The sequence below is a fragment of the Glandiceps talaboti genome, chromosome 11 (genome assembly GCF_964340395.1).
Source record: "Glandiceps talaboti chromosome 11, keGlaTala1.1, whole genome shotgun sequence".
Classification (NCBI taxonomy): Eukaryota; Metazoa; Hemichordata; class Enteropneusta; family Spengelidae; genus Glandiceps; species Glandiceps talaboti.
Window position 1 is genome coordinate 7,914,366 of NC_135559.1, and position 12,912 is coordinate 7,927,277.

General features: G+C 36.4%; 1 protein-coding gene across 1 annotated transcript; it reads right to left on the bottom strand.

Annotated features, from left to right (window-relative positions):
- Nucleotides 1-768: 768 nt before the first annotated feature.
- Nucleotides 769-12,855, bottom strand: LOC144442232 (X-ray radiation resistance-associated protein 1-like). Its single transcript, XM_078131512.1, has 14 exons — nucleotides 12,753-12,855; nucleotides 11,463-11,659; nucleotides 10,607-10,751; nucleotides 9,985-10,082; nucleotides 9,417-9,562; nucleotides 8,702-8,815; nucleotides 7,597-7,808; nucleotides 5,833-6,023; nucleotides 4,951-5,163; nucleotides 3,946-4,308; nucleotides 3,362-3,542; nucleotides 2,724-2,836; nucleotides 2,029-2,199; nucleotides 769-1,395 (listed from the first exon to the last, which is right to left on the bottom strand). Exons 1-14 carry the CDS (start codon nucleotides 12,847-12,849, stop codon nucleotides 1,231-1,233), a joined length of 2,406 nt encoding a protein of 801 aa, XP_077987638.1. The 5' UTR covers nucleotides 12,850-12,855; the 3' UTR covers nucleotides 769-1,230.
- Nucleotides 12,856-12,912: the final 57 nt, after the last annotated feature.

The following is a 12,912-nucleotide window of genomic DNA, read 5'->3' on the forward strand; positions in this document are numbered from 1 at the left end:
TGGTGGCGCTCTTGTAAGCTAGCTATACTCCAACTCGTACACTAAAGCAGGGTCGTTACTGCGGCACTTGACAGTCCGAAAGTTTTATCTAATCAATGGAATGCCAAAGTATTGCTGTCTCTACTGTAATTCAAAACCCCATAAATTAAGATATATTATGACACTTCTTAACACGAGACATTATGGCTAAAAAGATTGGACACTTCAATTTACAAGAAGAAAATTATATTCCATGAGTCTAGTTTTAGTTTGTGACTCGACTCTGTTTGCTGATACCTTGATTTCCATAGTAGTATATCAACAATAGTTTTAGTTTGTGTCTATCTTAGTTTGTCTATAGCTTGATTTGCATAGTAGTATATCAACAATAGTTTTAGTTTGGTGTCTATCTTAGTTTGCCTATAGCTGATTTCCATAGTAGTATATCAGCAACAGTTTTAGTTTGGTGTCTATCTTAGTTTGCCTATAGCCTGATTTCCATAGTAGTATATCAGCAATAGTTTTAATTTGTGCCTATCTTAGTTTGCCTATAGTTTGATTTCCGTACAACAACCGTTTTAGTTTGTGTCTATCCGTTTGCCAATAACCTGATTTCCCCATAGTAGTATCTGACCCACTGGGAACTCAATCTTCAAAAACACATCAAACACGAACACAATTATATTTCAATAATGAGAACACATTTATTCATCACTTTTATAAAACATTATGTACATATAACACAAAAACGTCAATTTAAACTATATACAAATCATTCGATCATTTCCTGAAAACTAGTTAATTTAATTGCGTTAAACGTTAAATTTTCATTTTCTTGATACATGATTCAAGTAAAACACACTCTGTGTGCCTATGTGGGTTTGCTTGTAGTTATAATACATACAACATATATTTACAAAAGTCCAACTCTTGGTTGAAATTTAAAGATATCAAACTACAGTCTGGAGATGGGTGTGAAGAGCGCACTCTAGTGGTGAAGAGTGAACTCTAATGGTGAAATTTTGTTTTTAATGCAAAAATTTTAATGTACATAAAAGTTTCGAATTTTGAACATTTGAAATCATTTTTTTTCTGAAAATTTCTTTTCAGATGTGTGGCTTAGTTTAAAACTTTGCTCATGCTTAGCTTTGTTTTATAAAGCTTGACGCAGTGTTGCATATTTTGAGACAAGTTGCTTTCAGCGTTCTGGTTCTGTCGTTAAAATGTCACAATCTGTCTTGAGCTACTGAGCTACGCAGACTTGCTTTTGTGACTCGGTGATTTCGCCTCACTTTTATTCTTTCTCAGTTTTTGACGAGACTCATTCACAGCTTCTAGTGTTTTTTCCAGGGTGTCACTTTTTTCTCTGCCGTCCTTTATTGAAGCTGCCCTGACAGTTTTATACCTAGTCTGGATCTGTTGGAATAAAAGAAGAAACGAAATAATACTGTGTATCTACCAACAAACATGCTGCAGTGTTCTCCCCAATATAGAGAAAGTACTGTGCTAACACCATCCTTGCTACCCAGGCTGCCATACTTGGCAGGTTTCTGCCATACTATGTTCTCCCCACTATAGAGAAAATACTGCACTAACACCATCCTTGCCATCTAGGCTGCTGTACTTGGCAGGTTTTTGCCATACTATGTTCTCCCCACTATAGAGAAAGTACAGTGCTAACACTTGTCCTGGCCACCCAGGCCACCATGTTTGACAGGTTTCTACCATGCTGTGTTCTCCCCACTATAGAGAAAGCATAGTGCTAACACTTGTCCTTGCCACCCAAGCCACCATGCTAAGCTAAGCTTCAAAAGACTTTAAGTGTTTCTTGAGGTTGAATAATCTTTGAATGACAATATAATAATAATACTTTAACATGAAGTGAAATGGCTTACTGCAATGTCCATGTGTGTATGTGTTGAAATATAAACATGTCAGTGTATGTTTCAATGTTGAAGACATGCATACATTATATGTGTATAGGCCCAGTAGGCTGCTCATTATGCAATCATAATGCAAATTACCATATCCCTGGATTTACTTTCTTACCTGTGATAATAAATGTACTGCCTCTGGGAATTCTTTCTTAAATTTCTTTTTGTCTTCTAATATTGCTGCTAGATTGGCCTCCTCTGTTGTAACTCGGTTTTTCATCTGTTCCAACATTTCTTCTAACTTCTCAGCTTTGTCCTTGTACTTGGCTCCAAAGTCTACTTTACTCTGTCAATATAATAATCACACATCAATCATTATGTACTAGATATTTGACGACGTCAGCCTCTCGTGTATACGTTACTATTACTACATGGTTTCAGCCCATGGGTTAACAATTCACACACACACACACGCACACACACACGCACACACACATGCGCGCACACACACACACACACACATACATACACACATACACATACACACACATACACACACACACATACATACACACACACGCACTAATACACACAACAAAATATAGACACAAACATAGACACATACATACATACATACACACACAACAAAATATAGACACATACATACATACACACACAACAAAATATAGACACATACATACATACACACACAACAAAATATAGACACATACATACACATACAGACACACACAGCAGAACACAGACAGACAGACAGACAGACAGACAGACAGACAGGAGACACAATTACATAACTAAACACAGGCATATCAACATACAGACACATACATATACATCCCTATCATCACTTACCCTTTCATACGGTGCAAAAGGTTTCTGTAATCTGTCTAAATCAACTGTGTTGTCCTTGAAAACTACAGGATGCTTCAGTGCATACTCCAATGCCTTCACGTTACCATGGATATCTACAAAATACAACAGTACAAGTTCATCTATGTTTAGAACAGAATTCTCAGTTTGTTAATGTGATTCAACTTTACATAATGATTTTGGGTGATAAAGGACCTAACTTAATGTTCCACTTTGAAACCTTGTAAAGAAGCCCTACTGCACTTGACACGTGTTCAGCCATTTTGGGGGATTTCCCGCATGGGTTTATGGGAAAACATCTGGTGATGACATCACAATTACCACAATCGACAAATACACAGAGATTTCAAAGGTAAATACGTTACCAAGGCACTACCTTATCATCCAAATCATAATACATGTATTTCAGTTGAGAGTAGTAATCAACACAAGTATACAGAAATAAGTCTGGCTGGACTTTTCCGTTAAATACAAAATGTTATGTCTGTTGAGATTGTCCAATCAGAGTATAACAGTTTAGTTTGAGAACCAATGAGCTGTTTCAGCCATAAACCATTATGTCAAAGTTCAGGGAAACTGGGCATGAACATTCCATTCTAAACTAGGGGTGTTCGGTTTACCTGGAGGGAACATGATATCAGGATCCTCTTCAACATCCAGTAAGAGTTCATAACCTTTGTACTTTTCAGGCATTACCATGGAAACAGCAGCACTGTCAATTCTTTCTTTCTTTTTATGTTTCCTTTTCTCTATTTTGACTGTCGTCTCTTCTTTAAGTGGTTCTTCACCCTGATCATCAACCTACGATATCAAATAATGGAATAATCTCAATTTGTGACTGTGACTATCATACATGTGGATTATATAATCATGTGTCTGATTTACAAAATTGTGTAACTGATTTACATAATCATGCATTTAATTTACATAATCATGATTTGCAATCACAGTTGATTTACATAATAATGCATATGACTTCCATAATTATGCATTGATTTACATAATCATTTACATAATGATGCATATAATTTACATAATAAATGCATTTGATTTACATATCATACACTTGATATTTACATAATCTGGTACTTTGTATGTTCAATGTGGTTACAGAATGACATATTAATGACTATCTGTTGTTGTTGTCCCTTCGTGAAATAAGGGACAGTTTTCTCCCGAGTTGATATGTTTATAGTATACATACCTGTGTAAGAAAGACTGGGTCATCAGCTGCAACAGGTGGCTTGTCATCTAACGTTACCTCCTCTTCCAAGTCCACAACCTCATCGACTCCAAAATTATCCTCTGTCCACGTCTTAGTTCTTGACATTCTGTCATCTTCTCCTGTCCAACCATCTGGTGTTTTCTTAGGAGGTGGTGGTGTGGGTGTGATGGGTGGTAAGGGTTTAGTCTGGTCTAGGGATGATGGTGTAGGGGCTGATTTAGCTCTAGGGGGTGGTGGATGAGGTGTGACATTTTGGCTGGATGGCAAGGCAAGTCTGGAGGGTGCTTCTAACATCAACTGTTCTACAGGTACTTTGGGCACCTTTGGCACATGGCTTGAAACCTGAAATAGTAATTAGTAAAATCTTACAGACTATTTGCTTGGACATAGTTAGTTTGTAACTTAGGTAACCCATTATGGGGTACCTTCACACATTGGTCAACCATTTTCAGAACAGGCATGTACATATTGATATTATAATCATAATTTTCATACAGTTAGATTGATAAAATAAGAGACTTATGTGTTCCTTATAGAATTCATGATTGGGGAGTCATTTGGGCCCCTTTGTAATGCGTGTCCACTGCAGTGTACCCCTTCATGAAAGACAAATATTTTTATTGTGGATCAAAATTAAAAGAAGTAGATGAGTCCAGAAGAACACCAAAATTTGGCGAGTCACAGCAACTTGCTGTGTGGCAGCAAAACATCAAATTGGCTTAGAGGGCACATTGGTCCACCCCAAGGTACTGGCACAGATTCAAGTCAGTTTTTCTCACTAATTGTGCATAATGTAACTGCTGTAATATCATGAAATACCTTTACAGAACCCAGACAAAAATGCCTTTATTTCCCAGAGTGCTGTTCCCTTTTAGCATCAACATGTCACAATAATTGTGATACATCATGTAATTAGTGTCTGCCTTAGCTTGTAAAATGTGACAGCCTACAGTATTAAAATCAGACTGTGAGGTGTTTCCATACCTGTCGAGACTTCTTTATTGGTACTTTAGGTCCTGGTTTCTGTACCCTTGGTGGTTTAAGTCTAGTTAAGTGAATACCTAACCTATCTACTAGGTAACGTCTTAGTAATGGTGGGTCACCACTATTTTCTGTTGTCAATGGGTTGTTATGTATAACCAGCTCTGTTAACATTGGCCAGGCTGCTACAGCTAATAAGCCTTCCTCTTCCAATATCTGGAAAATAACAAATAGATTTATTGATACAGTATTGCTACTCAGAGTTAAACCACGATTATGAACAAAACGTTCACCTCATTGGCATGTCAGGGGGTGCAACAACTTGGGTTGACAATGCTGAAAGTTAAGGAGTAATCTCATTTTCTGTATCAATTTTTTATGTTCATATATATAGGATGAGCCAGAGTTCAATGAAACATTTTCAAAAGATTTAGTCATGCTATTTTGTTTTGCACAGCTGTTCAAATAACAAATAGAAAGGGTGATAAGACAAAGAGATTGTGGTAACTGTGATGTCATCACCAGAAATTTTCCAATAAACCTTTGCAGGAAATACCAAAAATGGCCAAACACGTGTCAAGTGCTGTAGGGCTCATTTACAAGATTTCAAAGTTGAATAACTTATCGAGGTGCTATTTTATCACCCAAAATCATATGTAATTTGATAGCAGTAATCAATACAAGTGTACTAAAGGTAGAAATAAGTCTGACTGAACTTTTTTTAAGTTGATAGCAGTAATCAATACAAGTTTACTACAGACATAAATAAGTCTGACTGGACATTCCCCTTTAATATATCTGGTGCGTTTTGATGAAAATACAGACATTATGTAATATCCTCCCGCTTTCAGACAACAGCTGAAAATATTAAAATGTTCTTTTTACCTTGTTATGAGCCAGACTGAGATACTCCAATTCAGGAAATGGTGGTGGTGATTCACTTGTAAATAAATCACTTCCTATCTGTGTTCCAGTACCATTAAAACTAAGATTCTCATCCACTTCATCTTCTTCTTTGATGTCTTTCAGTGTAGACTCAATCATTGAAATACTGGCAACGTTGGCTATTTCTTCACCTGGAGAAATCATTGAGATGTTATCAATATTACAATATACTATATCACTACCCAAATAATAATGGGTGTTTTGTCAATATATACCAGTATACCCTAACCATCTAACACACACCTAACTGACCAGCACCCTTTCTCTATACTACCGATAGTATACCCTAACCCTCTAACACCGGCACACCTAACTGAACAACGCTCTAATCCATCTAACACACACCTAACTGACCAGCACTCTTATCTAGCCCTCTAACACACACATAACTGACCGGCACTCTTACTCTATACTAGTATACCCTAACCCTCTAACACCGGCACACCTAACTGAACAACACTCTAAACCATCTAACACACACCTAACTGACCAACACTCTTATCTAACCCTCTAACACACACCTAACTGACCAGCACTCTACTCTAACCATCTAACACACATCTAACTGACCGGGACTCATAGTCTGTAGTATACCCTAACCATCTAACACACACCTAACTGACCAACACTCTAATCTAACCATGTAACACACACCTAACTGACCAGCACTCTAATCTAACCCTCTAACACACACCTAACTGACCGGCACTCTTACTCTATACTAGTATACCCTAACCATCTAACACACACCTAACTGACCAGCACTTGTACCCTGTAGTATACCCTAACCATTTAACACACACCTAACTGACCAGCACTCTTACTATCCTTTAAGATGGTCCTACTGTTGTATCTAGCAGTGTCTCCTTTGCTGGAAGTCCTGCTGCAAACACTGCTACTGCTACTCAGCCTACTGATACCACTAAGAACAGACCACTTAGTCTCTAAGCTACCTATACCTATCACTGAATATAAACACAACAAAATAGACATTACTGTTGAGCACTACACAGTACATGTTGATGATGTATCTATGCCAGAGTATTGTCTATGCCTATCACTGATGATGTATCTATGTCAGAGTACTGCCTATACTTATCACTGGGTATAAACACAACAAAATACACTTTAAGGACAATTTATAGTTTCTTCATGTATGTTTGTATTTGTTAGAATACTGCCTGAACTTATCACTAGATACAAACAGAACGAAACATATTACTGTTGATTACTCTCTCTATGTGAGAGTACTGCCTATACATGTACGTACTGACAGTAAGGAATCTTTTTGAGCCTAGTACTAGCCGAGCCTCATACTAATATAGAGCTGTTGCCAGCATCAACCCTTGTAGGGTTTTAGTACCAGCCCAGTGTAAACACAATACTGACTCTTATCCGTGTCAGCACTGAGCTAGCCAAATGCTAAATTCTAAAAAACTGATTACTATCTTTGCTATGTGCAAAATACTTGGATACTCAAATATTATAGTTTGTAACAACAACCAAAGGTAAAACTGATTTCATAAATAAATCAATCAATCAATCAATCAATTTAAGCAAATTAAAATGCCAGACTCTAATATGACGTAAATTTGAGAGATGTTGTACAGTTAGAAGGCTCTGAAGAATAGAAATGTCTTTACATCTGAAGGCATTAGCAGTAGGTTTCACAGTGTGATATTTCAATCTGTAAGTGTAACATACCTTCTAGTTCATTTTTACTACTTTTTCTGCTGTTCCCTCTGCTTGATTTCCTACTGGACGGTTGACTGGCAGTATCACCTGCATTCCGTGGTGTTGTATGACGAGGTGTATTTGTCACAGACGGTGGCAGACTTTCCACCATCTTACCACCAACGGCTCTCAAATGAGGTACTGAATATATATCATTTTTGTCTAAATTAAGTCTTTTCAGTCTGAAAGAAAGTAAATACAAAGGATCATAGGTCAGAGGTTAGATGTAATGCTAGTATGTAGGAATATGGACCTGTTGCTGAGTCCAAAATGCATCATGTGTCGCCCAATACAATGCAATGTATTCTGTATGCAAATAGGGTTTTGAACATGCTGCTAAGGGGGAGAGTTGTCACCTGGCTTATACTCTGGATTTTAGAGTAAAAAAAACGTCTTTGTCATTGACAGAGTTCAGTGTTTGTTCTATAAAAATAATAATATCACTCACAATTAAAAATTTCAATATGTCTTTCCATTGTTTAATGATGAATTTTTTTTTACATGTACCACAGATAAAACAATCTAAAAATAAGCACATGAGCGATGATGTCACACGCAATGTATCTTGGACCCAGGATATCAACTATCTATAGGCATTCTAATAAATTGAGATTTATTTAAAATATTTCACTGCTGTAATATGGCAGTTATTGTTCATTACAAATTCTAGTGCAAAGAAACATACAATCTGTGATACTCAAGTTAAGCAATTTCAGTGTGTGAAAATGTAGTTTCAATTATTTTGATTACAAGCCCAGCATAATAATACACCATTATAAGTGTAATCAACCCATGTTACTGCTACCATTTATGAAGCAAGTAAGATATAAGATGTCAAAAAAAAATTGTCTATATTTGGAAAGCTAAATACAATTATGGTTGAAATGCTATCATTCCCTCACTGTGATGGTCAGCTGACAGAATTGTTCAGTTATACATTATTTGGAGTGATTGAAACATAGTTCTTTTACACCTGATATGAATACTGTAAATGATTGTGAACAAAGTGATATTGCTTTACTTGGGTGTTATATACTTAAATGTCTCTTAGGACTATGAGGGGTTAATGACTTACTTTCTGATGCCAGCAAGGTTAGCAAACGTTGTAAGGTCTGTCAATTTGTTATCATCTAAATAGAGGATTTCTAGGTTGGCAAATCTCGATATCTTCAATGGTGTCATCCTATCACTGTAATCAAATAACAAAAAACATAAATTAACATTTCAACATTGTTGAGTCAAACATGATGGTTGAACAGTTAAGGAAGTTAGGTTGGAATCGGCAAGTTTCTGGTTTAAGGCTTCCTGATGTCATTTGTTTCTGAAGGTTAATGTCCTTTAAGCAAGATTGAACTAGGACTGAGACCTAGTTAATCAAGCTGTATCAATCTACATGAATGCTTACAGAGGCTGTATTTATCACATGTTTGTGCCTTTAATTCATTTTGATTTATTGATTGATTGATTCTAACAGGCATTGCTTAATAACAGGAGGAATGTTCATTATTAATGCAGGAGGAAACCAGAGTACTCAGGGAAAACACTGCATTGTTTGGTAGAGTCAAACTGAATGACACTCTTCTTACTTACAGCGTGGTAAATTTCATAAAACCGAGAATGGGTTCAAACCCTGACCACAGTGGTAAGAGGTAAGTGATTTAACCACTCGCCCACCAACAACCCTTATAAGGGACCCTGACTGCAGTGGTAAGAGGCAAGTTTAACCACTCCGCCATTGACAACACTAAATCAACTAACGATGTCTCTGAATTCAGTGACAAACTACTTACTCATCTCTAAGCATGATGGGTTGTGCCATCTCAGCAGGCAATGACTTCAAACCATTACCACTTAGATGTAATACTTTCAGTTTAGGAAGCAATCCAACTGTAAGGATATCTTCATTTGATAAATTGTTATACGATAAATCTAGCACCTGTCAATCAAATAAAAACATAAAAGGGTTTTTAGTCATTAGAATTTAGATGTACATATACAACATGATCTTGATGACCTATGAATACATTGGAATCCAATGCTGTATATGAGTGTCAGTGTGGTGTATATTGGTATTTACGTGGATGCTTGTGGTATTCTCTGTGGCCATACTTTCATATGTGAAGCGAGTTAAAGTGTAGTAGAAAGTATTGTAAACACAAGTCAAAATACCCACAGTATCTTTTCTAGCACTCAAATGCCATAGGCCTCTATTATAATTACATATGTTTATCTGAATTTAAAGGCCTGGGTCTAATCCCAGGTTCTCATGCCAGTGTTATCGTATCACTGGAACCATGAGGATTACATAGCATATCTTATATATGTTATATGATTTCATAATATCAATAATAAACTTACCTCTAAAAATGGAAAATCATCAAGATCAATTTTTAAATTTCTAAGTCCATTGACAGGAATCTCTAATTCTCTAATTATGGGAAAGTGTTTAAAGGCCTCTGTAGAAAAAAAAGAAAGTATAATTGTATGATAAGAGAGAGTACTTTTCCAGTTACTACTTATTTACGGGAAAAGTCCAGTCAGACTCATTTCTGCTTTCAGTACATTTGTATCGATTACTGCTATCAAATTAAATATTACTTTGGGTGATAAAATAGCACCTTGATAACTTATTCAACTTTGTAATCTTGTAAATGAGCCCTCCTGCACTTGACATGTGTTTGGCTTTTTTTTGGCATTTCTGCAAGGGTTTATGGGTAAACTTTTGGTGATGACATCACATTTACCACAATGTCTTTGTCTGTATTTGTATACGACTACATCTGAAATGGTGGTGTACATGTAATACTTCATTTTCAACTGTTGTTCTTATACCATTACTGTCTATACAGTACTTCAGACCAAAATTAAGTTTGATGTTACATAATAATTACTGAACTGACCAACATAAATACCTGTTTCCCTAAAAACTGACAGCTATCAATCCATGTTAACACTAAAACCGACAACTGATAACACTCACCAAATGGTAATAGATTTTCTGCTGCATTGACATATGCAACATTATCAAAGAGTTGAAAATCATCTTCTCTAGCTTCAGACAGATCTTGACCAGTGATATTGACTGAACACAAATCTGATGGGTCTTCTACACAACAATGTTTCATCTATTAAAGTGAAAGAAAAAAGAAGCCATTTTTTCTACAGCTGACAAAATTACTTATATCAACAGTGACTGTGTCCACAATTCACAGAGTCCTAAAAATTTGATGAAAACAGTGAAATGATCCACAGTATCATCTTAAATCTTAACTCTAAAATGTAGCATGTAATAGGCCTTTCCAAAATTTGTCATGGTGGTGTTCTTCTTCCTGTCTGTGTGTACCTTAAGGTATACATGGTATATAAGAGCACTGCTGCTTTCCTCAACATCTGAACAATACCAAAAATATCCCTGATTTACACTTTTACAGAATACTAAGGGACAAAGCTCTTAAGAAATGGTACTATGAGGTGATGATACCCCAAATTGAGTGAGGGCGCTGTACCATCAATTTCCTGTTTGCAGTCTGGAATAAGGCAATTACTGAATTAGTCAGTGCATATACAATGTACATATACAAATTACAAGTATACATTTAGTACACACATATTTCACAACTGTGTCAAGACTGAGAATAACATGTGAAGTAATATACATGTAATGCATGTAACATGTAAAAATTACTTTTATATTTGACTCACACTCAGGATTCAACACCTTCACAATAACTTTAGACTTTGTATTTTCCAGATACATGTACTATGAACTAAACTGTATTTTAGGCATGCTGCAGAGTGCACTGACATTTTAGGGTTTTTTTTATACATGTACTTACAAGAAAAAATCCATCTAGAAGTCCTGGTGTTTCATCATCTTCACCTCTACTTGACGCTGATGCTCTCTGTCTCTCCTCTCTTTCTCTCTGTTTTCTTTCTTCTTTCAACTGGTCATATGTCTTGGGTTTAGTACATAATATAGCTTTAAATCTCCTTCTTTGTTCAGCTCTCTGTGCTACCAGCCAGGCACCACCAACTGTAGAGAGATGAAGACAGGTTATGACCATGTAATTGCTCACATTTGCAAAAACATAAGCTCCTCTTGGAAGAGTGTGTTTTCATATTTCTACAAAGAAGTCTGGGTACTTTTATGATTTATGATGTGATATTCCATATTCACAGATGATTGTAGTAGAGTGTCTTGTGAAGTGTTATAAACACAAAGAGTAACACATCCATAGTACAAGTAACCTTTTACCATTTATCTGTCAAAATGTTGACTCAGTGTTTGACATGTACAAGATTAGCAGTTACCGAAGTTACATGTATGAAGTAACATGTTACTAAGTCTAACCACAACTATGTGCCTAGCTACATTTCTGCTCCATGGTGTTACACATGTAAAAATGACCATGCTCTAGTACATGGCAGTAGAATCCTGTCATTCTATCTCCATGCCTAGTGTTTCAGTAACCGCCAGTGGCCCCAGCATCCCCTATCACCCCCTCCCCTGCACTGCATAGGGGTTGGGTACACTCTTTCCTACCAAACTAAAATTCAAACCACGGCCAATGATTTTCCTGAGGTCCTGAAGGTTTAGAAGAAAGAGCCAAAACTTGTTATTATTTTGTTGTATACATAATTTCAGATTCAGAATGGGAACATATCTTTAAAACATACAAAGTTAGATTCTAAATACTACCGATCTGTATCATATTAACACCGTATTATTTCGTTTCCACTGACATTGTTTTCATCTATGATTTACCCTGTTGTACAATAATAATTATAATGTCACAAATATTCAAAACAACAACTTGGTGATTTGTCAGACTGTAATATCATTTTGTTTCTTGATCCCGAAACATACACGAATAGCCTGTAAATTCGGAAAATTAAGACAGAATTGAACAATGCCGGTAGTTTTGGTTTTAATAAAGGATATACGTTGTACTGTTTATTCGTTATTGATTGGGGGATCACTGCAGTGCACTGCACAGTGAGTGTGCTTCAGTCTGATTTCGTTACAATAATAGAACACGACAATATTGTGCCATAAAGTAGTGAGGCAAGTACAAGCCACGTACTTTTCGCACACAAAGACAGAAGGAAATATTATCTGTACAAACCATCCTCTGCTGGTCGGAATATGTTCCTAACTGGAAAGCAATTCGCGGTATAACCTCCCGTTCCGTCGTCCAACTTTACTCCAGCAGGAACCGCCATCTTGGATCTGCTTCCATAGAAACATTGTTTATAAATTATAAACCGAGACTTTCCGACTTCATC

Excerpts from the sequence above, each read along its gene's own strand:
- LOC144442232 (XM_078131512.1), bottom strand. The coding sequence starts at position 12,849 with ATGGCGGTTCCTGCTGGAGTAAAGTTGGACGACGGAACGGGAGGTTAT. Across the intron at positions 8,816-9,416 it reads CCCATCATGCTTAGAGATGA|TGATAGGATGACACCATTGA; the intron begins GTAAGTAGTTTG and ends ATTTGATTACAG. Across the intron at positions 4,309-4,950 it reads CAATAAAGAAGTCTCGACAG|GTTTCAAGCCATGTGCCAAA; the intron begins GTATGGAAACAC and ends TTACTATTTCAG.